Source organism: Stegostoma tigrinum, chromosome 16, assembly GCF_030684315.1.
Source record: "Stegostoma tigrinum isolate sSteTig4 chromosome 16, sSteTig4.hap1, whole genome shotgun sequence".
NCBI lineage: Eukaryota > Metazoa > Chordata > Chondrichthyes > Orectolobiformes > Stegostomatidae > Stegostoma > Stegostoma tigrinum.
The window spans coordinates 16,177,204-16,204,918 of record NC_081369.1 but is presented as its reverse complement, the minus strand read 5'-3'; the positions used below and the strand labels follow the sequence as shown (position 1 = coordinate 16,204,918).

General features: G+C 44.1%; 1 protein-coding gene and 1 non-coding gene across 3 annotated transcripts; one reads left to right on the top strand and one right to left on the bottom strand.

The window, feature by feature from the left end:
* Window positions 1–375: 375 nt before the first annotated feature.
* On the bottom strand, window positions 376–27,633 carry tmppe (transmembrane protein with metallophosphoesterase domain). 2 transcript variants are annotated; one of them, XM_048547233.2, is made up of 5 exons: window positions 26,483–27,629; window positions 18,870–18,980; window positions 15,367–15,532; window positions 8,915–9,054; window positions 376–2,521 (listed from the first exon to the last, which is right to left on the bottom strand). In XM_048547233.2, exons 1-5 carry the CDS (start codon window positions 27,186–27,188, stop codon window positions 2,331–2,333), a joined length of 1,314 nt encoding a protein of 437 aa, XP_048403190.1. In that variant the 5' UTR covers window positions 27,189–27,629; the 3' UTR covers window positions 376–2,330. The 2 variants fall into 2 exon arrangements, with proteins under 2 accessions (XP_048403190.1, XP_059507609.1); XM_059651626.1 differs by lacking the exon at window positions 376–2,521 and adding an exon at window positions 5,578–5,704 and having other exon boundaries at window positions 26,483–27,633.
* On the top strand, window positions 27,633–27,715 carry trnal-cag (transfer RNA leucine (anticodon CAG)). Its single transcript has one exon. It is a non-coding gene; the product is annotated as a tRNA-Leu (tRNA).

Genomic DNA, 27,715 nt, shown 5'->3' with positions numbered 1-27,715 from the left:
GAAGGAATGGGTAGCTGTAGATGACTCAGACTATTGATCTGGAATTGCTACACTGTTACAACAGCAGGATTGTCACTGTGGGTCCAAAATGTTGTTCGTCTTTTAAGGAATAAAAGTCTTTCATTCTGGTAAATTAACACCAGAAACAGAGAGATGAGAAATACCGCAGGCAGCCAATAATGCTGCATTAAAGCTCTCTGCTCACACTCCGTCATTCAAAGAGAGTATGAGTTAAAACACCCTCAACGTTGCCATATCATCTCAGTGTACTTTATTAGCTCCAGTTCACACCCTGGATCATCTCAACTTTTCAAAGTGGTCAAACGGATAATAAATACCATTTTGGAAATGGAAGACAGTTCTGTTTTGGTACAATAAAATTTATTAATCTTTAAACAAAAAAGGACAAGATTCCACAGGATGATATGATCACAAAGTCCAAAGTTCTGTTAGTAAGTTGTGGCTTGCTGTTATATTTTTACAGTGCAGCACCAACCCTTTGCAGCTAATCAAATCCAACACTGTCTTTCTAAACAAATATACTGCAGTGCTACAATTTTGTTATGCCTAAATGTTAGATTAGATCTGCATAACGTGCCTTCAACGTGGTGCACAAAAGATGGTCTAATGTTTCAGTCTAATGGTCTAATCATTTGGCATAGCAACAAAAAGAACAAGGTTAGTTTAAAAACAAAGTATCGCTTCCAAGAAATATATAACAGGCTTCTGATGAGAGGTGCAATCTCCAAAATATTTGCCCATCTTTTCATTTCAATTCCACGTGTTGCAGATTTTCTGCATTTTGTTTTATTTCAGCTTACATAGTTCCTGGTTTCTTTTTCTTGAAATTAAGTTTACCCTCCCCCCATAATCTTCTTTCAGTTAATTAAAGTTGTTGAAAACTAATAAATGTCTTTTCACTCAATTCAAGGATGCATCTTAAAATTGGCTAGTCATTCATTTTTACAGCACTAATTTCTTACTTTCACCTGCATAATTCAAATTATTGAATAATTCAAGTTTTGAATATTAAAAGAAAACATCAAATTATCAGAATTGAATTCCTTCTGATGAAATGTCAGACATGAAAGGTAAACTCTGTTAGATGTTTTACATAGATACTGCCTAAATTGCTGAGTTTTATTTTCCCAGAATTTTCTCGTTGCTTCTCAGATTTTCAGCACCCACGGTATTTCTGCTTTTTGATTAGATCTTTAAAAATGTAATTTTCTACAGCTTGTGGATGCCAAGAGCTTTTGTTTGGATTTAAAACATTCAATCTGGTAATTCTGCCTAGAATGTCAGAGACTTACTGCTATTTATTAGAGAGGACAACTGCAAACTCTTAACAGGCGTCAAAAGAAGTAAGCATTTAGTAACCTACATTAGAAAAATTTAACTGTGGGCAACTACAGTTGAAATCACTTTTCTTATACAGCCTACCTTTCTATAAAAATTATGAGTGGCATGACAAAAATCTTCAAAAAGTGGCATTAACAGTTTTTAAACTTTCAGGAAGCGTGGATGTTTATCAATATGATTAAATTGCAAGGCAATTCTCCAAGATTGAAATATGCTCAGAGGTATAAAGGCAAGTAAAAATTATTTAAAATTACATCGAGAAGAACTGTATTTACATACCCACTGCTAAACAATGCAGTAGTTAACATTGCACCATTTTAAGGAATTCAAAAGATTATCAGTAATTTAGGACATTAATTAACTATAATTATGGAAATGTGTCAAATTACAAACTTAAACAAAAAATGTACAAAATCAGGGAACAAAATTTTTCTTATATAATTTGGAGTCTGATGGAAGTCAGCAAAGTGAAAATAAAAATAGATATGCATGTTACAGACACATTTTTGAAATGGGCTTTGAACACTGTACATTTATCTTTGAACAATGCCATGGATTGGATCCAGCATCTGGCACATATTGAGTTGTGGTGAGTTGACATAGGGCAAGTAGAGAGTGGACTATAATTCACAGCCCTGCTCAATCTATCCCAAACTCATCATCAGAGGAGATCACACAGATAACCCATACATCACCTGGAGACTGAAAAGGCATAAATGTAAATATGGTTAAGTAGTGCTGTTTCTTACCCCTATTCACACATTGTAATTACAATGTTATAAGGCAATCTGAGTGACAATTGTACAGTTCAAAAAGTTCAAAAACTGCTCGAGGGCAACTAACTCAGATGATTTATTAATTATCATACAGGAAGATTACTAACTTATTCTTCAAATTCAATACCCAAAATATACCTGGGTATAACATTCATGGCTCACGAAAGGAGGGCCTGCAACATAACGAACAGGTCATCTGGTCTTCAAAATGATTTCTGTTATTTCCGCTCTGCTTCCAAGTCTCATTGGAATCCCGTAGTAAATTGTCCCAGGAGTTACATACACTAAACTGTTCTCACCAGCTTTGTAAAGACCTTCAAAAAATGGATTCAAAACATAAGCTGCAATCGCCAGTGGAAAAATCTGCCCAGCATGAGTATGACCTGTTGAAAGGAAGAGTAAGAATACATTAGATATCATATTGCTACTGATAATTCTAACCAAGATGTGGTGAATTAAAATAACACAACCCAGTGGTGAAATACGTGTTCACTATATCAACAATGCCCAGAACTTACAAAGCTTTGTGGATTCAATATGTTTGAGCAGGCTCAAAGGATTGATTGGCCTACTCCTGCTCCCATTTTCTATGTTCCCTTGTTTAAAAAAAAAATGCCGTTGTAACCAATTGCATCTACACTTTATGCCAACATGAAATCGTTCCATTATTTCATAATCAACAGAGAAGAACTCATAGGAGATAAGGCACAGGACGCATATAAACACATATCAGGAGATCCAAATAAAAATGTTTTCCACATTGTAACTGCATTAAATTTCAAAATATAATTCTTTGGATTTAAACTAACTTGAGATGTTCTAATATTGTGAGATGTGGTGTAAATGCAAGTTCTTTAAGATAAAAGCAATAATTAAATGAAATGATCCAGTCAATTTAATAAACTTTATGTCAATCAGGCCAGGGCTCAGGAAGCAGAAAAGCTTCAAATAAAACACTGCTTTCCCAATCAGGAGGAAAACAATATCCCTTTATCTACAGAGATTCCTGTTTTCCCATGACAAAACAAAAATCAGGAATACTTGCTGAATTAACAAGGTTACGTTTTACCTTATTTCAAAATAGCTACTTTTCTTTAGTTTCTTCCTATTTCTGATGCCTTTGAACATTTTTCCTGCTGCAAATGCAGGGTCAAATTATTTGTAAAGGTTTTGACACCGGTTTCTTTTGGTATGTAATTTTATGTTCCTATATGCTACAACCTCAAGTGAGCACAAAAACAAAAGAATTCCCAATGAAGTCTTCTCCAGCAAACAAACTTTCATGAATGCTTTCCTTCTGTGATGAAAGCGATCTCAAATGGGTAGCCCAATAAGCCCTCTGGAACTGAAGAAAATTGCACAAAAGGCTGACTTGGAATCTCTGCGAAGTCACTAATTAGTACAATTTTTCTTATCTTTACTTTCTGCTCCAATACTTTTCCCTTATTTTCTTTTGATCTGAACACAAGTGCTTATTCCGCACTATAGTTTCCACGGTATGAGTAGTCTCAGGTGTCTTAACCACAGATGGAACTTGAGGGTGAGAGAACATTGCAGCGGAACCTACACCTGACCTGACCTGATACTGAAACAGGTAGAAATCATAGGATAATAAACAGGACCCTTGGTTGATTTGTGTATTCCATTCCACTAACTATCTCATCCAGGGATGATAAGATTTTGTAACTGGCCTGGTTAAGATCAGTTATCTCAACATAGAGTTAAGCTTGGCTCCTCAGGCCCTTGCAGTTCATTAAAACATTATTCAGAGCATTTGTTTATTTCAGCCTAAGAACTGTCTTTACATTTGGTGTTTGCAAAACCTATAGTCTGAAGTGAGAAAGAGCTTGGAAAAATGAGATGAGAGAGAACTAGAGGAGTATTTAGTTCTTTACCAGCTCAGGAGAAGTCTCTCGGCTCTCTGCAGTCAAAACACACAGTAAACCTTTAAGAATTATTGATCTTTCTTGCAACAGTTATTGGAAGCACTAACTTTGAACAAGAAAGACAGAGGCTTTTAATAAGTGAACTAGTCACCTTATATCTCTTATCAACCAGTGCAAGCATCTAAAGAAAGATGATCGAAGCAATGCACCGGCCAGAAGAGTCCTAAAGATGTTTTCAACAACAGCACATGGGAGCAAAGACCACAGAGCCACCTTTCTGAATTTTCCCTTCTATCCGTAATCTGTTTTACCCTGTCTCTTTGCCTGTGTATTTGTAACAGGGCTTTTATAAGGGAATTAGAATTTGTTAGCATTACATGCTGATAATTTATCACAGTTTACCTGTAGCTAGAGTTGAATGCTTTGTAATAAAGATAGAATCTTGTTCAGTACAGTAACCCGGACCATGCTGTCTACTAATCTGCGACTGAAAGATAAGTAAATTGGGGAACTTTTATAAAATCTTTAACTTTTGTGATGGCTCCAGGAATAGTGGGGTTTGATTTCTAGCACACTACCTGAGGTGAGGGGTAACATCAACTTCTCCATCTTCATAACCTCTGTTCTAATGGCCCTTTTGTGTCCGATAGCATCTCCAGTCCAAGGCAGCCCTGGACTCTGTCCTCAAACCTTCTCTATTACATTTTTACCGATACAAGGCAGGCAAGGTTGACATTCCATCAATATCAACTTCCTCTTTGTATAGAGTGACAACTCAAGTCAGCAGTTTATATCTGGAAATCACTGAGAAAACAAGGGTATAAACTACCCTTGGCCAAAGAATTGTCCTCAAAACAGAAGCATCATTTTTTTTAAGATTCCCTACAGTGTGGAAACAGGCCCTTCGGCCCAACAAATCCACACCGCCCCTTGCAGCATCCCACCCAGACCCATCCCACTATAACCCACACATCCCTGAACACTACGGACAATTTAGCATGGCCGATCCACCTAGCCTGCACATCTTTGGACTGTGGGAGGAAACCGGAGCAAACCACACAGACACAGGGAGAATGTGCAAACTCCGCAGAGACAGTTACCCAAGGCTGGAATCGAACCCGGGTCCCTGATGCTGTGAGGCTGCAGTGCTAACCACTGAGCCACCGTGCCACTGGATGAACTGCTTCAGGGAATAAATCAACTGCACAATCCAGTTTCCAAGTTAACAATCTTTGTTATAAAAGGGACAAGTAATTCATTAAATAAGAGTTCTTTAGATGCACAGATTATACAGCAATGTTGGAAATATAACTACAGCTTCGAATATAGGCTGGCTGGATGGAAAAGATAGCAATTCTTCAACATGTTTTCAAATTCATTGTCACTTGCATCTGACTGCTGACAATTACAGTGAAGTTATTATATCAGTATGTGTGAAATCAATGTGAGAAGTGGACCTTTAAATCAATGCCACAAACCCAGCAGTATGTAATCTACATTGCTTCAAAAATATTTCAGTAAAGAAATATTCTAACCTTATTAGATAGTGCTAATAAACACAAGACCACCACCATCACCAGTTAGGTTGTCAGTCAATAAAGCAACGTCCAATATCTGTCCTTGATTCGTACGTCCATCTTCCTCTTCCGAATCCCCCATTTCCCGCTTGGCTTTGAATACCTGATTAGAATGTTTGGGATTGTTCACAGTGTAGAGGTACTTTGAATTGCACTAGAACATCGACTGACTATACCCTGAGCAATTCTGGAGTTCAGTCGCTTACTGCAAACCTCCATTTCTCTTTGCTTCTCAAAATTATCAGGAACATTTCTGTTCTCTTTTCTATTAGTCCATCGTAAGGTCAGAAGTGGGAATGTTTGCTGATGATTGCACAATGTTCAGCACCATTTGCAACTCCTCGGATACCAAAGCAGTGCATGTTCAAATGCAACCGATCTGGACAGTATCCAGGCTTGGGCTGACAATGGCAAGTGACATTCACACCACACAAATGCCAGGCTACGACCATTACCAATAAGAGACAATCTAACCACTGCCTCTTGACATTCAACGACGTTACCATCACTGAGTCCCCCAGTATCAACATCCTGAGGGTTATCATTAACGAGAAACTCAACTGGACTCACCACATAAACACAGTAGCTACAACAGCAGGCCAGAAGCTGGGAATACTGCAGTGACTAACTCACCTCTTGACTCCTTAAAGCCTGTCCACCATCTATAAGAAACAAGTTAGGAGTGTGATGGAATACTCCCCACTTGCCTGGATGAGTGCAGCCCCAACAACACTCAAGAAGCTTGCCACCATCCAAGACAAAGCAACCCGCTTGATTGGCACTATGTCCACAAGCATCCACTGCCGCTCAGTCGCAGCAGTGTGTACTATCTACAAGATGCACTGCAGAAATTCACCAAAGATCCTCAGTCAGAACCTGCCAAACCGACAATCACATCCATCTAGAAGCACAAGGGCAGTAAATATGGGAGGACCATCACCTTCAAGTTCCCCTCGAAGCTACTCACCATCCTGACTTGGAAATATATTGCCATTCCTTCACTGTTGCTGGGTCCAAGTCCTGGAATTTCCTCCCTAATGGCAGTGTGGGTCAATCCACAGCAGCTGGACTGCGGTGGTTTAAGAAGGCAGCTCACCACCACCTTCACAAGGGCAACTTGGAACAGGCAATAAATGCTGGCCAGCTTGTGACACCCACATCCCACAAATGAATAGGAAAAAAATGCTAACGCAGTTCTTTGCTCTCTTATTATTTTGATCCTTGGCGTATTGCACCAGAGGCCTTGCTCTTTTCAAAACGATAAATGCTCCTTTGCTTCACTGCAAAGGCTAATAGCTCATTTCAAAATAAAGCTGTTTTGAGCTTTATTTTCCCCTCTCCATTCCTTCTAATTGTACTAGCTCAATATGTGCAAACCTGTCCCAATAAAGTATACCCAGCTCTAACCCAATTTAACACCATCTAATCATAACACATTACTGTTATGTTCAGGGTTAACACCAGCCTGGCTTCAGGATACTTCCTGTGGCAAAGTGGAATAAGTGGACATTGGAAGCAATGAAATGGTGTCTTGGGCACAAGAGAGGAGTTTGGCTTAAAAAAAGCCAGGATTTTACAATCAGTGGTGAAGGAATGGCGTTCACCCTTCCTCGTGCTTTACAATCCCCCCACAGGGTTTATCATCAAAATCATAAAACCCTACAGTGTGGAAACAGGCCCTTAGGTCTAACAAGTCCATTATTGACCCTCAGAGCATCCCACCCGGACCCTTCCCCCAATCCAAAAATTCCTGAACACTACAGACAATTTAGCACGGCCAATCCATCTAACCTGCATGTCTTTGGACTGTGGAAGGAACCGGAGCACCCTGAGGAAACCCACACAGACACGGGGAGAATGTGCAAACTCCACTCAGACAGTCGCCTGAAGGTGGAATCGAACCTAGGTCCCTGGCGCTGACAGGCAGCAGTGCTAACCGCTGAGTCACCGTGCTGCCTGTCTACTTGTGTGGTCTTTTGAGCAACAATTCATTATTCCTCAAGAACTTTTTCGTTGCACCACCCTCTTCAGGGTACTTGTAATATTTAATTTAGGGTAAACAACAGAGAGACTTCTCAATCAATCAGATTAAAATCCTTAGACAGCCATATAGAGTCCAAACCAGGGAGTATAAATTGGAATATTTAACAATAAAATTGTGCACCAGGTGTGAAATAAAAGGAGGGAAAGCAAGATGGAATGTGAATCGTCATGAGCTAGTTTTAAAAATACAAGTTGCTGTTAAGAGAGATAAAAGTGACAGAAAAAGAAAGTTTAAAAAAAACACCATCTTCAAAAATTCTACATCAACAGCTAAATTCTAAAGAAACAAGACCACAGACCTGCAAAACTAAACTTTCAGCGCCGAAGAGGTCGTTTCGCAGCGAAAGCTTATCAGACCAAATTTATACCGGAATTCGCTAGCCCTAACTTTCAGTGAATAACAACTAGGTAAGTACTGAAAATCCGGGGTCTGTCGGCCAGGAACTTATTTGGCAAAGCTGTTGAGAGCACTTGGCAAAGGAGAAATCAACTTCTTGGTTTCTGCACTGTGCAGATTCCAGAAGATATTGTTCAACTTACTCCATAACAACGATGTAATGGTGAAAGCCTCACTATAACAACACTTAAGTTAATATAAAGCACGTAAATGAACAACTCAGCAAATAGAGATCACGTGAAGCATGACATGTTACTGAAAGTATGCTCCTCTGTTGTAAACTTCCAGCTTAACAGTAGTCCCGACACTGTGTATCCGGGATTATAATGTTTGCATGTAATAATTAGTTGCAATAAATGTCTCAGAGAAAATGGGAACTGCAGATGCTGGAGAATCCAAGATAACAAAGTGTGGAGCTGGATGAACACAGCAGGCCCAGCAGCATCTCAGGAACTCAGCAAATAGAGGTAGACTCAACAGGTCCAAAAGCATGACTTCAGCCTCAAGGCAATAAATATCTAAACCAAGATGGGCGCTTTATGAAGAAACTGCATTCTATTTAAGGGACCATATCACAGCACAGTGTTAACAACGTAGAGGTCCAGAAGTAAACATAATTACCAAAATCTTTATAAAACCTTGGTCACATTTTGCAGAGGATAACAACATGATCATGGGTCACACAAATCTCTTTCTGAACACAACTTCAATGTTACTGGAAACATTAGAAAAATCATGAAAATTAATTCAGAATGAACTCTGGGCTAACAAATATTATTTTAGACATTGCTTCAACACACTCTGGTTTTTTACATCAAATTCTTTTGCATCAAAGGACAAAATTAAACAAGAAATAACTGAGGAGGTGCATACCTGAGAGAATCAGGCTGATATCTGGCCTGCTTTGCAAGGCACGTTTAGCTGCTATCGGTTGGTGTGCCAGCAACACAATAGCATCTTCAGTACTGCAACCATCTAATGCTTTATTTAAGTCCATACCATGTCCAGGATACCTACACAAAAATAGCACAGTCAGTTCATAAGATACAGGAAAGTGGTCAACATCACATGGGCAGAGTGATCCACCCAGCTCCTTTGGCATCCTTTCTCTGCAACAGGATGAGAGAGATAAGATTTGATCTTTATCTGCCAGTTCTTTCAGTCCCGGCTTCGCAATCCCCATTTCTCATTTTTATTGAAAATCTCCTATCTGTCCCCCTAACTTTGGAGTCCCAATGACTAATGCTCTCCTCCTCTCCCCCACTTCCCTTCTGAGCAACAAGGACAGACTCTGTGCCAGAGACCTGTGCCCCATGACTTACCCCTGGTAAATCAATCCCCCCCAACAGTATCCAAAACGGTATACTTGTTATTGAGGGGAACGGCCACAGGGGATCCCTGCACTGTCTGCCTGTTCCCCTTCTGTCCCCTGACTGTAACCCATCTACATTTTTCCTGTACCTGAGGTGTGACTACCTTCCTGTAACTCCTCTCAATTACCCCCTCAGTCTCCCGAATGCTCTGAAGTTCAACAAGCTCCAGCTCCAGTTCCCTAATGCCGTTTCCGAGGAGCTGGAGTTGAGTGCACTTCCTGCAGATGAAGTCAGTGGGGTCACAAGTAGTGACCCTTACCTCCCACATTCTACAGGAAGAGCATGCACCTGCCCTGGCACCCATTCCTATGTTCTAAATCCACACACAGACTATTGAAAGAGAAAAAAAAATAGTAATCCTACCAAATAAGCACTCAGATCCCTTTTTTTTGATGAGAGGAGAAGGATGGGTGGGAGACACTACCATAGTAGTGTTTCGGGTAAAGCAATCGCCCAAATACATTACCTTACTTACCTTTGCGTCGGCACTCCGGCTCGCGCTGCTGCCGCTGAAAATGGGAGCTCCAGAGATTTTGTTAGTTAATCACTCATGCTGTTTGGAATGATAAATGCAGAAGCAATGTTCCGATGATTAACTAACAAAATCTCTGGAGCTCCCATTTTCAGCGGCAGCAGCGCGAGCCGGAGTGCCGACGCAAAGGTAAGTAAGGTAATGTATTTGGGCGATTGCTTTACCCGAAACACTACTATGGTAGTGTCTCCCACCCATCCTTCTCCTCTCATCAAAAAAAAGGGATCTGAGTGCTTATTTGGTAGGATTACTATTTTTTTTTCTCTTTCAATAGTCTGTGTGTGGATTTAGAACATAGGAATGGGTGCCAGGGCAGGTGCATGCTCTTCCTGTAGAATGTGGGAGGTAAGGGTCACTACTTGTGACCCCACTGACTTCATCTGCAGGAAGTGCACTCAACTCCAGCTCCTCGGAAACGGCATTAGGGAACTGGAGCTGGAGCTTGTTGAACTTCAGAGCATTCGGGAGACTGAGGGGGTAATTGAGAGGAGTTACAGGAAGGTAGTCACACCTCAGGTACAGGAAAAATGTAGATGGGTTACAGTCAGGGGACAGAAGGGGAACAGGCAGACAGTGCAGGGATCCCCTGTGGCCGTTCCCCTCAATAACAAGTATACCGTTTTGGATACTGTTGGGGGGGATTGATTTACCAGGGGTAAGTCATGGGGCACAGGTCTCTGGCACAGAGTCTGTCCTTGTTGCTCAGAAGGGAAGTGGGGGAGAGGAGGAGAGCATTAGTCATTGGGACTCCAAAGTTAGGGGGACAGATAGGAGATTCTGTAGGAACGAGAGAGACTCGTTGTTGGTGTGTTGCCTCCCAGGTGCCAAGGTCCATGACGTCTCGGATCATGTTTTCGGGATCCTTAAGGGGGAGGGAGAGCAGCCCCAAGTCATGGTCCACATAGGTAGGAAAAGGGACGGGGATGTGAGACAGAAATTCAGAGAGCTAGGGTGGAAGCTTAGAGCTAGAACAAACAGAGTTGTTATCTCTGGTTTGTTACCCATGCCATGTGCTAGCGAGGTGAGGAATATGGAGAGAGAGCAGTTGAACATGTGACTACAGGGATGGTGCAGGAGGGAGGGTTTCAGATACCTGGGTAATTGGGGCTCATTCTGGGGTAGGTGGGACCTCTACAAATGGGATGGTCTACACTTGAACCAGAGAGGTACCAATATCCTGGGTGGGGGGGGGGGGGGGGTGGAAATTTGCTATCGCTCTTTGGGAGGGTTTAAACTAATTCAACAGGGGGATAGGAACCTGAATTGTAGCTCCAGTGTACAGGAGGTTGAGAGTAGTGAGGTCATAAATAAGGTTTCAAGGTCGCAGGAGTGTACTGGCAGGCAGGAAGGTGGTTTGAAGTGTGTCTACTTCAATGCCAGGAGCATCCGGAATAAGGTGGGTGAATGTGCAGCATGGATTGGTGCCTGGGGCTTTGATGTTTTGGCTATTTCAGAGACATGGATAGAGCAGGGACAGGAATGGTTGTTGCAGGTTCCGGGATTCAGATGTTTCAGTAAGATCAGGGAAGGTGGTAAAAGAGGGGGAGGTGTGGAATTATTAGGCAAGGACAGTATTACGGTGCCAGAAAGGACATTTGATGAGGGCTCATTTACAGAGGTAGTATCGGCTGAGGTTAGAAACAGGAAATGAGAGGTCACCCTGTTGGGAGTTTTCTATAGGCCTCTGAGAATAGTATAGGTTAGATGGGCTTCAGTTGGTTTCACAGGTCGGTGCAACATCAAGGGCCGAAGGGCCTGTACTGCACTGTAATGTTCTATGTTCTATGTTCTATGTTCTATAAATATTTCCCATAGGAAATTTACCTACGTGGAACAGTAACTGGTTCAGGGTAAAATCTTTTCCTGATATGATGTGTATAAAGAGAAAAGCGATGTAAAGCTTTCTGCAGTATGTAACATCTCAATGATAAGAGATAATGGGAACTGCAGATGCTGGAGAATCCGAGGTAAGAAAGTGGGGGGCTGGATGAACACAGCAGGCCAAGCAGCATCTCAGGAGCACAAAAGCTGACGTTTCAGGCCTAGACACTTCATCAGAGAGGGGGATGGGGAGAGCATTCTGAAATAAATAGGGGGAGGGGGGAGGCAGACTGAAGATGGATAGAGGAGAAGATAGGTGAAGAGGAGAGTATGGGTGGGGAGGTAGGGAGGGGATAGGTCAGTCCGGGGAGGATGGACAGGTCAAGGAGGCGTGATGAGGTTAGTAGGTAGGAAATGGAGGTGCGGCTTGAGGTGGGAGGAGGGGATAGGTGAGAGGAAGAACAGGTTAGGCAGGCGGGGACGAGCTGGGCTGGTTTTGGGATGCAGTGGGGGAGGGGAGATTTTGAAGCTGGTGAAATCTACATTGATATCATCGGGCTGTAGGGTCCCCAAGCGGAATAGGAGTTGCTGTTCCTGCAACCTTTGGGTGGCATCATTGTGGCACTGCAGAAGGCCCAGGATGGACATGTCGTCTAAGGAATGGGAGGGGGAGTTGAAATGGTTTGTGACTGGGAGGAGCAGTTGTTTACTGCAAACCTAGCGTAGGTGTTCTGCAAAGCAGTCCCCAAGCCTCCGCTTGGTTTCCCCAATGTAGAGGTAGCCACATCCCAGGCCCCAAGATGACAGATACAACGCATCACCCTCTGACACTTCCGCCATCTACAATCCAACCCCACCACTAAAGACATTTTTCCTACACCACCCCTGTCTGCTTTCCGGAGAGACCACTCTCTCCACGACTCCCTTGTCCACTCCACACTCCCCTCCAACCCCACCACACCCGGCACCTTCCCCTGCAACCGCAGGAAGTGCTACACTTGCCCCTACACCTCCTCCCTTACCCCCATCCCAGGTCCCAAGAAGACTTTCCACATCAAGCAGATGTTCACCTGCACATCCACCAATGTGGCATACTGCATCCGCTGTACACGGTGTGCCCTCCTCTACATTGGGGAAACCAAGCAGAGGCTTGGGGACCGCTTTGTAAAACACCTATACTCGGTTCGCAATAAATAACTGCACCTCCCAGTCGCGAACCATTTTAACTCCCCTCCCATTCTTTAGATGACATGTCCATCCTGGGCCTCCTGCAGTGCCACAATGATGCCACCCGAAGGTTGCAGGAACAGCAACTCATATTCCGCTGGAAACCCTGCAGCCCAAAGGTATCAATGTGGATTTCACTAGCTTCAAAATCTCCTCTCCCCCACTGCATCCCAAAACCAGCTCAGCTCGTCCCCGCCTGCCTAACCTGTTCTTCCTCTCACCTATCCCCACTCCCACCTCAAGCCACACCCCCATTTCCTACCTACAAACCTCATCCCACCCCCTTGACCTGTCCGTCCTCCCCGGACTGATCTATTCCCTCCCTACCTCCCCACCCATACTCTCCTCTCCACCTATCTTCTCCTCTATCCATCTTCAGTCTGCCTCCCCCTCTCTCCCTATTTATTTCAGAATGCTCTCCCCATCCCCCTTTTCTGATGAAGGGTCGAGGCCCAAAACATCAGCTTTTGTGCTCCTAAGTTGCTGCTTGGCCTGCTGTGTTCATCCAGCCCCACACTTTGTTATCTTGTAACATCTCAATTGTCTCTTCTCTGATATTCCTCCCCACCAGCCCCACCGCAAGTAACTCAGACATGGAACTAAGAAGGCTGGCAATCTGGCGCAGCCCAATATTACTGCTGTTCTGAATTGTTCCTAAGTGGAGGGGATTAACTCAACGCAAAAAGTAATATGTCCCACACTCCAAAGCCACTGGTCAATGCCTTAGCTGAGATAAGAAACAAAAGAGTTGGGGCAATTTAACTTACAGTAAATTATGTCACAGTAAAGGTAGCACTCTGACATTACAACGTACAGGCCCCTATGATGTTAATCTGATTCCCTTTGCTGGGATCTAGTTCTAGCTACCTGGTTTCCCCTGGCTGACTGATAGATAAACCAGTTGGATCCCTGGGTCTCTTCCAGTGGGGAAGCCAAATGTAATTAAAGTGCCGGCAGGCAGTTAATTGGCCAGCATCAGGTGCTTCACATACTCGAGTCCCTGATAAGGTGGGAATTCCAAACCAACAGCTGTCAGCCATTCTCCAAACTGAAGTCAAACACAAGAAAGCCCTCGAGTCGCAGTGGTAGTGCCCCTACCTCTGCACCAGGAGGCTGAGGTTCGGCTCCCATCTGCTGCAGAGGTGTGTAATAACATTACTGGACAGGTTGATTGAAAAAATAAATCAAAGACAACAAAGATTTTCAGAAAACCTCACACCCATCCCCCAATGTCCCAATGCCAGGTTCCTCAGTTTGGCACTCGTCAACCAATGAACAAGACTGTGACAGCGTTCCTACCTCTGAAGCAGGAGGCCTCAGTTCAAGTCCCACCTGTTCCAGAGGTACGTCATGGCATTGCTGAACAGGTTGGTTACAAAACATCTACAAATGAACCTATCAATGTCTGCCGAGAAACCTTCAGGAATCACAGGTGACCTATAAAATCTCTGATGCAGAAATAAATTCTGGTGGGCTCAGGGATAAAAGGTGTCTCCCTACTTAACTGAGGCCTGATTCTTCCAGCACTCCCACCCCTGCTCGATGCAAGCTCCAGTGGGCTCAATTGAATTCCACTCTGTGTTTTTATCAAAATGCTACTGCAAAGTGTCAAATATTACCTGATACTCATCAATACATTTTGAAAATAATTGTAATTAATTTTCAATGAGCACACATTGAAAGTCCAAAGTTCCTATTTTGTGGGTCAAATTTCAAACTGAGATATCAGGTGTATTTACACACAATGTTTTCCCAGAACAGCTACAAAGTGCCTCAGATTTCAAGAGCACCCTCTTTTACGTGGAATGGGGTACAACATAGTCTAAATTGAACAATCCTAAACAGCTCTGCGTTCAGCTAGAATCTGATTCAAATTGTTACTTGAAAATAATTTAGAGCCTCTATTTTTTCAATTTGTTTCATCATTCACCACCTACCCTCGGGGTTAATGGCACCACATCCTGCCATTTTACCAATTCCGCACAGCAAAAGCTATTTACAGAACCTTCAAAGTTGTACATTATTTTCACAATCATTATCTTGGTTTAAATAAAGGACGTAGAGGTCTGGATCACGTGGGAGCGTATGCCTTAAAATTTACGAAGAGGAAAAGAAAATCTGCAAAGTTTCACTTTTACAAGGACACAATTGTGCATTACATTTCAGCAGACAAATCACTAACTTCTTGTTGAAAGGGAAAATATAACAAGCTTCCTATTTGTTTTTCGTACATCACTCACTGAGGAAGAAGGAGGCCACCTACTGTGTGCCAGTTATTTGACTTTCTCAGAAAAGCTGCTGCATTCTATACCTTTGGAACACATTCCACAAGGCTGAGTACACAGTGACAGGATGGAAAACAAAGAACCTACCGTAACATCTCCGCTTCGATATCATCGACCCCAGCTAGACAGAACCAGTCCTTGTCCTCACGGAGACTGTGAATCTTCACATTTTCATTGTGGAGTGGCTGAATTTTTAGGGACTTTAGGTGCTTAAACCAGTTAGCGATATCAGCACTGTAATAGTCATGGTTACCTGGGAGTCATTCAGAAAAAAAGACACACATGTTACTACGGTTTGTTCAGCTTCTACGTCCATCAATTGTCTCAAACGAACAAGGTTAAAAAAAAATTCTAGATGGTGAAGGTCACAGGTTTGGAAGATGCTGTCACAGGAGGCTTGCTGAGTTGCTGTCATATGCACTGTGCACCAATAGACGGAGGGAATGTGTATTTGTAAAAGTGAAACTTTGCAGATTTTCTTTCCCTGAACATAAATTTTAAGCTGCACATTCCCGTGTAATCCAGACCTCTATTCGTCCTTTTTAAAACTGAACAGGGTGCTGATCAAGTGGGTGTTTTGACCAGGATGGTGTTGCATTTCTTAAGTGCTGTTGAATCATTCAGGTAATTGGAAAATATTCCACTACACTCCTGAACTGGGTCTCAAAATTAGTGAACAGACTTTGGGAGACAGGTGGTTACAGAATTCTCAATCTTAACCTGCTCTTGTTGCTATGGTAAGTACACAGTTGTTCCAGTTCAGTTTCTGGTGAATGCTAAAATCCAGGACGTTGAAAGTGGGGATTCGGCAACGGTAATGCTATTCAATGTCAAGGGATGATGGTTAGATTTTCTCTTGTCAGAGATGGTCATTGCCTGGCACTTAAGTGACAAGTTAAATTCACACCATACACCAGTCTGAGAATCCAGGTCTTGCTGCATGCAGAATTAGACTGTTTCAATATCTGAAGAGTCACAAATAACACTGAGTTCTGTGCAATCATCAGCAGTCATACCTACTTCTGCCCTCATGATGGAAAGTGTCACTGAAAAACAAGCTAAAATGGTCAGGTCTAGGACATTACCATGAGGAACTCCTGGAGTGATGTTCCGAGGCTAAAGATGATTGTAGTTCTTGGAAACCAATCAGCTTCCTTTCTACTGGTTATAATTCAACCAGTGAACAGCTCCCCCGCCTCTAACCCAGTTGCCACAGGCATCATTTTTTTCTAGGACCACTTAATGTCACATATATCAACAGTCACCTTGAAGTCAAGCACAGTCACCCTGACCTTGACCCCGAGTAAAGCTCTTTTGTCTACGTTATTATACCAATGCTATAATGAGGTCAGAAGCAGGGGATACAGGCAGGGCTCAAACTGAGCATCAGTCAGAGGGTTGTTGTTGAGCAGATGCTACTTTACAGCATCGATACCTTCCATCACTTTGATGACTGAGACTAGACTGATGAGATGACAACTGACTGAATGGAATTTATGTCAACGGGCCATACCATGTGTATGTCAGTATTACTGACGTACTGGAACAGCTTGGTGTGGCTAGTTCTGAAGTTCATGCTTCGAGCAGTACCGCCAGGATGTTGTTTGGTCCCAATGCCTCTGTGATACCCAGTGACTTCATCCATTGAATCACAGAGTGAATTGAGTTGGTTGACAAATGATAGTTGTGATGCTGGGGACCTCTAGTGGAGGCTGAACCAGGTCATTTATTCAGATAGTTGTGTGAAAATGACTGCAAATGCTTCAGCCTCACCATTGAATCGTAGAATCCCTACAGTGTGGAAATAGGTCCTTTGGCCCAACAAGTCCACACCGACTCTCAGATATCCCAAACAGACGCATGCCCATATAACCCACCTAATCTACACATCCATGGACACTACGGGCAAGTTAGCATAGCCAATCCACCTAGCCCGCGCATGTTCTGACTGTGGGAAGAAACCAGAGCACCCAGAGGAAACCCACAGACACGTGGAGAAAGTGCAAACTCCACACAGACAGTCACCTGAGGCTGGAATCGAACCCAGGTCCCGGTTGCTGTGAGGCTGGAGTGCTAACCACTGAGCCACCTGGCACACACCCCCCGCCCACCAATTTATACCTCCCCCCAACCACCAATCTTTAGAATATTGTGTTATTTGTAGGCCTCCTCCTCCTGTTAGCTGTTTGATTATTATTTATAAATCTATGTGGCAGGACTGCAGAGCTTAGAACTGATCAGGTGGTTGAGGGATCACACAGCTCTGTCTATCACATGTTGTTCCCCCCCATAATCTATGTAAGTAGCTCTATGTCGTCACTTCACCAGGTTGGCACCTCATTTTTAAATATGCCCGATATGTTTCTAGCATGCTCCTATATCTTCCTCTTTGTACTTGAGGTGATTCTTTGATTTGATGTTAATGATAGAGTGGAGATATACTGGGCCGTGAAGATACAATTGGGTTGAACACAATCCTCTTGCTGTTGATGGTCAAGAAAACCCTGTGGATACCCAGTTATGAGTTGCTAGATCAATTTTGAATCAATCAACTGCATCACATCAGTAGTGCCATACAATGCAATGGAGGATATCCTCAATGTGAAGTCAGGACTCCAACCAAACAACAGCTTTTCAACAGTTACCCCTATCATGGACACTGGAATATGTAAAAGGTAGACGGATGGCAGTGATGTTAAGTAAACTTTTCTCTATTGTTGATTTTCTTACTATTTGCTGCAGACTCAACGGGTTGATAGATCTTTCAAGATTCAGCCAACTTAGTCAGCAATGTTACTACCAAGCCACTCTGGTGATGAGGATAAAAGATCCTCCCACCAGACTACATTCTGCACCCTTGCTACCTTCAATGCTTCTCCAAGTAGAGAGTACAAAGCTGGAGAATTTCTTGCCTTTACTTAACCTGAAGCCATGATACTACAAGGGTCTACAGTGAATGTTAAGGATGCCCAGGCCCACTTCCTCATGACTGTGCTATGATCTCTGCTGATCTGTCCCACTAGTAGGACAGGACTCATGATGGAGTGTTCTGGTTGTAAGGTATAATGCTGGGAGAATGATTAAGTAGGCTGTTCTTTTTTTACTTGGCTGGGGACTGCTCTCAAAATTCGGCACAAGTTCTCAGATGTTAGTCAGAACTTGCGTGGTCAACTGAACAGGATGTGACTTTCTGGTTTTTGGTGCATAGATCAATGCTGAGTGGTTTGTGTGTGGTATTCTTCTTCACCTTCTTTGTAGTAGTGTTTGGAATTTTTTGGTATCGGTATTTGCCATGCATGTCTATTTTACAGATATTTGCAATACACGTGCATGGGAACATTTACAAATTACTCACAGTTTGACCAGTGGGATTTTTTTCCAATTATTTCAAAAGGTTGGTCCACCCTTAGATTGCTGGCAGATTCAGGGAAAGGTCTGCCTTCTTGGGCTAACTCATTTTGCATGTTTTCATCCTGTGTATTGTGACATGGAAAATAAAAATCTATACATTCAAATCCTCTGTTTCCCAATGTTTTATACATAAGCATGGTTTCAATGGCTGTCACTTGTTAAATGAAGAGAACCTTTACCTGTAACAAAGTACGTTCCTAATTTTGGCATCAGCTGTTGTAGTGGTTCCGCGGCTTTTCGGAGGTTGACTACCTGAGAGTCCGACAGGTCACCAACAATCACAATGATATCTGAAAATCAAGCAGTTATTTAGAACACGACAGATTCAAAACGCAGCAGGGCTGTACTTACAGCAAAATTTGTCAGAAACAGATGCAAAGTACCGCTGACACCACTCCACCCCCATGTCTCCAGAGGAGACAGTAAACCCCAGCCCTGCCAGGTCACCAACATCCCCCCAGACCTCCTGCTCACTGAGGACAAATGATCAGTCCTCAGTAAAGGACTCACCTTTGTCCCCCTCCACCCAAACATCGATGAATACTGGTCACGCTTGGACATCGAACGGTTTTTCCGCCACCTCCGCCTCTGCGCTTACTTCTATAACCGTGAGCCTAACACTCCCTCTACTCACCCCTACTCATACCTCCAACATGCCCACTCCTCCTGGACATCACCCCAAGGCCTCCCACCCTCCCTCGACCTCTTCATCTCCAACTGCCGTTGAGATATCGACTTCTCAACCTCTCCATCCCGCTTACCCACTTCAACCTCTCCCCCACAGAACATGCAGCCCTCGGATCCAATCTGAACCTCACTATAAAGCTCGCGGATAAGGGTGGCGCAGTGGTAGTATTGCGCGCTGACCTCTACATCGCCCAGGCCAGATGCCAGCTCTCTGACACCTCTTCCTACCGCCTCCTTGATCATGACCCCACCCTGACCACCAAACCATCATCTCCCAAACCATCCTCAAACTCATCTCTTCAGGTGATATCCCACCGACAGCCCCCAACCTCATTGTTCCCCAACCCCCCAAAATCCAAAAACCTCATTGCCCTGGTCGACCCATTGTCCCCGCCTGCTCCTGCCCCAACAAACTCATCTCCACTTATCTCAACTCCATTTTCTCCGCCTCGGTCCAGGAAATCCCCACATATATCTGTGACACCACCCACACCTTCCACCACCTCCGGAACTTCTGGTTCCCCTGTTCCCAACACCTCATCTTTACGATGGACATCCAGTCCCTATACACCTGCATTCCCCATGCAGATGGCCTAAAGCCCTCTGCTTTTTCCTGTCCCGCAGGCCCGACCAGTCCCCCTCCACTGACACCCTCATCCGCTTAACTGAATGTGTCCTCACCCTTAACAACTTCTCTTTCAATTCCTCTCACTTCCTCCAAACAAAGGGAGTGTCCATGGGCACCCACATGGGCCCAAGCTATGCCTGCCTCTTTGTAGGCTGCATGGAACAGTCCCTCTTCCGCAACTACACAGGCCCCAAACCCCACCTCTTCCTCTGTTACATTGATGACTGTATCATTGCTGCCTTGTGCTCCCATGAGGAGATTGAACAGTTCATCCACTTCATCAACACCTTCCACCCCAACCTTAAATTCACGTGGACCATCTCTGATACTTCTCTCTACTTCCTGGACCTCTCTGTCTCCATCTCTAGCATCCACCTGGAAACCAATATCCATTTCAAGCCCACCGACTCCCACAGCTACCTAGAATATACCTCCTTCCACCCACCTTCCTACAAAAAAAGCCATCCCCTATTCCCAATTCCTTCACCTCCGCCACATCTGTTCCCGAGATGAGGCATTCTACTCCCATACATCCCAGATGTCCTCGTTTTTCAAGGACTGCAACTTCCCCCCGACAGTGGTCAAAAATGCCCTCAACCGTGTCTCCCGCATTTCCCGCCCCTCATCCCTCACACCCCGTCCCCACAACAACAACCAAAACAGAATCCCTCTCGTCCTCACGTACCGCCCCACCAACCTCCGAATCCAACACATCATCCTTCAACATTTCTGCCATCTGCAATCCGACCCCACTACCAAGGACAATTTTCCCTCTCCACCCGTCTGCTTTCTGGAGGGGCCACTCTCTCCGTGACTCCCTTGTCCGCTCCACACGCCTCTCCAGCCCCACCTCACCCGGAACTTTTCCCAGGAACCGCAGGAAGTGCTACACCTGCCCCTACATTTCCCCCCTCACCCCCATACCAGGCCCTAAGAAGACCTTCCATGTCAAAAAGATGTTCATCTGTTAATGTGGTATACTGCATCCGCTGTACCGGATGGGGCCTCCTCTACATTGGGGAAACCAAGCGGAGGCTTGGGGACTGCTTTGTGGAACACCTACGCTCGGTTCACATTAAACAACTGCACCTCCCAGTGGCGAACCATTTCAACTCCCCCTCCCATTCCACAGACAACATGCCCATCCTGGGCCTCCTGTAGTGTCACAATGATGCCACCGAAGGCTGCAAAAGCAGCATCTTATATTTCGCTTGGGAACCCTGTAGCCCAAGGGTATCAATGGGGACCTCACTAGCTTCAAAATCTCCCCTCCCCTGACCGCATCCAAAAACCATCCCAGCTCGTCCCCGCCTCCCTAACCATTCCTCCCACCTCAAGCCCCACCACATCTCCTACATACTAACTTCATCCTGCCTCCTTGACCTGTCTGTCCTCCCTGGACCGACCTATCCCCTCCCTAACTCGCCACCTACACTCACCTTCACTGGGTCTAACCCCGCCTCTTTGACTTGTCTGTCTCCTCTCCACCTATCTTCTCCGCTATCCATCTTCGATCCGCCTCCCCCGTCTCCCTATTTATTTCAGAATCCCCTTCTCCTCCCCCATTTCTGAAGAAGGTCTCAACCTGAAACTTCAGCTTTCCTGCTCCTCTGATGCTGCGTTCATCCAGCTCTACACCTTGTTATCTCAGACTCTCCAGCATCAGCAGTTCCAACTATCTCTGCAAAATACTTCCATTATTTTTGTTTTCCTTGGACTTCTCATAATAATTAGCGCAAAACACACTCAGTCCATGTCAATATTGACCTACTTCTACAAGAAGTTAACTACAACTGCTATTCCTAACCCACATTCTTTTAGTCACCGATCCAACCTCATGCGGCATTTTGATAACTTCCCTCAACCACAGACTCCCCAAATGAACTCCACATCCCTTCGGCTCTGTGCAAAGAAACATATCCTGTCCTTTGTTCTAAATCAAACTGGAACTGTAGTAAACATTCCAGAATCCATTTTGGTCCCTGATCTGTAATGAACAAGTTAATCCCCACTAGGTTTAGAATGGTGTCATCTGGCTGCGGTAACAATGGAGGAAGGCAAATGAATAAAATTCAAGATGATGCACACTGACAGGGGATTTTGTTTCTGATATCCCTTAAACTCGACAGCTCTATCGATGCTCCCTGACATGGGTTACTTGAGAAGAAGGTACAATCCTAAACTGCAACTCCAGCAGTATCACACAGGACATGTGGACCATCAGTGTTGATTGAATGGGACATAAATCAGCAAATTACCAGTGGCCAGGGAAGAGGACACAATTTACTCCATTTCCAGTTACACAGAAATAAAACAAGCAGGAGCAGGGCTAGATCCCTCGCCTCACCGTTCAACATAAACATAGCTGATCTTCCACCTCAATTCTACTTTCCTCTACCCCATATCCCTTGATTTACTGAAAGAAGTATCTTGTCTCTCTGGGTGTGAGATATTTTCAAAGACTGAGCATCTACAGCCCTGAGATAGCAAGAACTGCAGATGCTGCAGTCAAAGATAACACCGTGGGGCTAGAGGAACACAGCAGGCCAGGCAGCGTCAGAGGAGCTGGAAAGTTGACATTTCAGGTCGGGACACTTCTTCAGAAATGGGTGGATTGCCTATTCTAAAATCTCACTGCCTTCTGATCGAAAGGAATTCTCTTTATTTCAATACTAAATGATTGACCCGTTATCCTGAAATTTTGTCCTTGTGGTTGACTTTTCCAAAGCAAGGGTAACAACCTCTCAGTGAGTATCTTTCCAAGTCCCTTCAGAACCTCATACGTTTCAATCAGAGCACCTCTCATATTACTAAACCTGAGAGAATTGAGACCAATTCACTGAGCGCTTAAGACGGGAAAAACCTAGGAAGAAATTTAGTTACATTGCCTCCAATACTAGCATATCCTAGCTGAAATATGAAGACCAGCACAGCAGTCAGTATTCCCCGTATTGTTTCATCAAAGCCCTTTATAATTGTAGCAAGATTTCATTATTCTTCTATTCAAATCCCCTTGCAAGGACAACATGCTGTTTGTCTTCCTAATAGTTTGCTGTACCTGCAGACAAAGTTCTTGTGTTTTTTGGACAAGTACTCCCAAACATCTCTAAACATTAATATTTAGAGGTTTTAAACCTTTATTTCTATCCTTATGACAGAAGTGAATAACTTCACACTTCTACATATACTCAATTTACACACCTATTGTTAACTCATTTAACCGGACTATTACACTTTGCATCAGAAATAATGAGAACTGCAGATGCTGGAGAATCCAAGATAACAAAGTGTGAAGCTGGATGAACACAGCAGGCCAAGCAGCATCTCAGGAGCACAAAAGCTGACGTTTCGGGCCTAGACCCTTCATCAGAGCTCTTTGATGAAGGGTCTAGGCCCGAAATGTCAGCTTTTGTGCTCCTGAGATGCTGCTTGGCCTGCTGTGTTCAACGAGCTTCACACTTTGTTATCTATTACACTTTGCAGTTTATTTGCGTCCTCCTCTTGGCTTGCATTCCTAACTAGCATTGTGAACCTGGAAACATTCTCGGTTTCTCAGTGTGAATCAATAACACAGATCATTAATAGTACTGGACCCAGCACTGATTCTATGGCAGTACTCACAGCTTGGCAACTTGAAAATGACACCATTAACCCCAATCTCTGCTTCCCCTCCATTACCATTCATCTATCCGAGCCATTGTATCACTTTTGACTTAATGAACCCTTAACTTGTGTTTTAACCTTTTATGTGGTATTTTGATCACATGCATTTTGAACTCCTTTATCTACAAAAAGTAAACGTGTCTAAAACAGTACCCTTTGACAAACCAAGGTGACTTTGTCCAATTGTGTTAAGGTTTGCAAACGTATTAAAGCTTACTTGATAATAGGTTCCAACATTTTGCTGACTGATCTGTAATTCACAGTTTTCTGTCTCCATCCTTTCATCAGTAACACCAATACTTGCCAACTTCCAATCAACTGAGGCCTTTCTAAAGTCTAAGACACTTTGGAAATTTGTAGATACCGTATTCACTATCTCTCAAAACGCTCCGATGTAGGCTGTAGATGCTAACCGTTTTATCAGCTTTTCAACCCTGAAGTTCCTCCGATACTTTTTCTCTGCTGATATTAATTAGATTGATTTGTTGACAGTTTTTAGCACCATGCTTAACCTGTGAGATTACTTATTAAACCTACATCATTATACAAGGGTAGTCTTATGGTGAGTTGGTTTAATCAGAGCATAACAAATAGGAGCAAAAGCAGGCCAGTATATTGCTTTGAAAAATGGTTATAGAAATATTCAACAAAATCATGCCGCAACTTGTCTTTGTCAACTTGATTTGTCCAGTCTCTGTGCTGATTAAAGAAATATTACAACAAATATTACACTGTTCTTGTTACAAGCTCCAACTATTTATTGTTTGATACTAGTCTTATCAACTACTCCCAACAGCGTAATTTCCCCCTATACTGATTGTATTCCGTGATCTTGTCAGGCAAGATCTTTTCGATTACTATCCTTCTATCATCCATTACTACAGGGCGATTCCTCATATAAATTATTGACTGACTTTCCAAAATGTTCAAATACTGCGCAATTTTTATTTCCCAACTTTGATCACTTTGTAACCAAATTTCCATTATGGCAATTGGATCAAGACTACTTATCTCTAATTGTGTCGCCAGTTCAGCTATTTTGGGCATACGTTGCACATTTGAAAAGAGCCTTTTCTTTTATGCTTATTGTTTGCATGGACCTTCCTTGCTGATGCACTGTTACTACTGAGTCCCCTTTCCTGTCCTGGACCATTTTGCTTGCTTTTATCTGAATTGTACACTGCTCTAGTACCTCAGCCATTCTGTTTGGATTTCTAAAATCTCCCTTCATGTTACGACTCAATCACCATCCCTCTTCCCCCTCATCTTTTACTTCAAAGTTCCATCAAAATTCCTTGTGGACAACTCACCAGAACACTAATCTCAGCCCGGTTTAAGTGAACCCCATCCAAACTGATTTGCTTCATCTTTCCTCAGCATCGGTGCCAGCACCCCAAACCCTTTCTTACATGCCCAATCTTTGATATGTTTTATATGTTTAATTCTCAAATCTGCTTGACCCTGACTGCAATCTAATCAGCATATGGCTTAGGGAACCGTGCAAAGTTTGTGGTTCAGCACTTTAATTTGGAGCCCAACTCTTCAAACTCTCCATGTGAACTAGTCATAGAGTTCTACAGCATGGTAACAAACCCTTCAGTCCAACACGTTCATGCCAACCAAATACCCCAAATTAATGTAGTCCCATTTGTCAGCGTTTGGCGCATATCCCTCTAAACTGTTCTTCTTCATATATCCACCCAGATGTCTTTTAAATGCTATAATTGTACCAGCCTCCACCACTTCCTCTAGCACCTCATTCCATACATGCACCATCCTCTGTGTGCAGAAGTTGCCATCTTAGATCACTTAAATTTTACTCCTCTCACTTTAATCCCATGCTCTCTAGTTTTGGATTCTCATGCCCTGGGAAAAAGACCTTGGCTATTAACCCTATCTATGCCCCCCATGATTTTATAAGGTCGCTCCTCAGCCTCCAATATTCCAGAGAAAACTGTCTCAGCCTACTCAGCCTCTCCAAATAGTTCAAGCTCTTCAACCCTGGCAAAATTCTCGTAAATCTTTTCTGAGCCCTTTCAAATTTAACAACATCTTTCCTATAGCAGACAGACCAGTACTGAATGCAGTACTCCAAAAGTGGCCTATCCAATGTCCTGTACAGCTGCAACATGACCTTCCAACTCCAATACTCAATGCACCCACCAACAAAGGCAAGCATACTGATTGCCTTCACTATCCTGTCTACTTATGACTCCACTTTCAACGAACTATGAACCTGCACCCCAAGGTCTCTTTGTTTGGCAACACTGTAGGATCTTACAATCAAATGCATAAGTCCTTACCGAAAAGCCTTGGTGTGGAGGTGCCGGTGTTGGACTGGGGCGGACAAGGTCAGAAGTCAGGTGACACCAGATTACAGTCCAACAGGTTTATCTGAAATCACATCACTGGTTACAGGCCTCCAGTCCAAAAAGCAAACCTCCACCACTATCCTGTCTCCTACCTTCAAGCCAATTTTGTACCCAAATGGTCAGCTCCCCCTGGATTCCATGAAGTCTAACCTTGTTAACCAGTCTAACATGCGGAACCTTGTTCCAAGGCCTTGCTGAAAACCAGAGAGACAATGTCTACCGCTCTGTGAGTTTTGAGAAGATTTGTAGCTCAGGTTGAGGTTCTGTATGTGAGTTTGCTCGCTGAGCTGGAAGGTTAGTTTTCAGATGTTTCGTCACCATTCTAGGTAACATCATCAGTGAGCCTCCGACGAAGCGCTGGTGTTATGTCCCGCTTTCTATTTATCTGGTTAGGTTATTTATCCTAACCAATGAGAAACCAATTGTCAAGTAAGCAGCCTACCTGGATTGAGTCCATTGACCATCTTCACAACTGTTTCAAGTTTGGTCCTTCCAACTGTGGGCCCTAGGTGAATGTCAGCCAACAAAACCATCCTCAAATTATGGAATGACTGAGGTAGCTTGTGGACAGGTATTTCCACCTGTTTGATTAGAGGAGGCTGGCTAGCATTGTGAAGGCCCGCAACAGTGCAGCTCAAACTGAAGAGGAGGGCCAGCAGCAACTTGGCCATATTCCGGCTGTGAGAGGGGGCAGCCCGGCTGAAGGGCAGCAGCTTGTGGGCCTGTTCCAGAAGCCCTAACACCAGGAGGCTGAAAATGAGGAAGACGTACATCCCCAGGCAGGTGTAGGAGACCAGGGAGAAGAGGTGAGGCTCTTCTGACACCAGGGCTAGCAGGGAGAAGAAGCTGGAATGGGCCAGGAGGAGGAAAAGCCACACAGCCGCCTTCCAGCTGGTGAAACACTGGGAGCCATGGCAGAAGTGGGCAGAGGATGCCTGCAGGTTGGACACGGCCCTCTTCCAGATGTACCTCGAACCGATTGACATGAGGCAGTTGATGAAGAGCAGGAACTGCACCCGGAACAGCTGCAACAGGGTCGTCTGGTCGAAGTAGTCGCCGAAACTCCGGGAAATAACCATGGAGCAAAGCACAACGGCGGCCGCCAGGGAGACCCGGACCTCCCAAGACAACCTGCCCAGGGACAGCATCTTCCAACAACAACCCCACCGGGCCTCCTCTTCACAATCTCTGCTGCTGCTCTCGTTGTTGTTGTTGTTATTATTATTATTATTTTCACCCCCGCCCCCACTTCACTCACTTCTGACAATTAATGCAACGGCATCAATCCACCGGCAACTTCCTCATTTGCGCGCTGGGCCCTGCATTTTTGCAGCGCCCGTCACGTCCTCGCCTCCCTGGCAGTAGACGGAGGCGGAGTGAGAGCCCTGGGTTCCGTTGGAACGCGGGCCCGGGGATTCCGGGTTCGAAAGGCCGGCGCGCGCTCCCTGCAAGCTGCAATACTATAGCAACCCGTTGGCGCGAGCAATACTGCAAATGATAACTCATGTCAGCTTGGCACAGAGAAAAAAAATCAATTACTCAATTAGCCTCTGATTTTGTTCATAGGACTGAAAAAACATGTCTGTAGGCAAGTCAGGATGGCCGAGCGGTCTAAGGCGCTGCGTTCAGGTCGCAGTCTCCTCTGGAGGCGTGGGTTCGAATCCCACTCCTGACA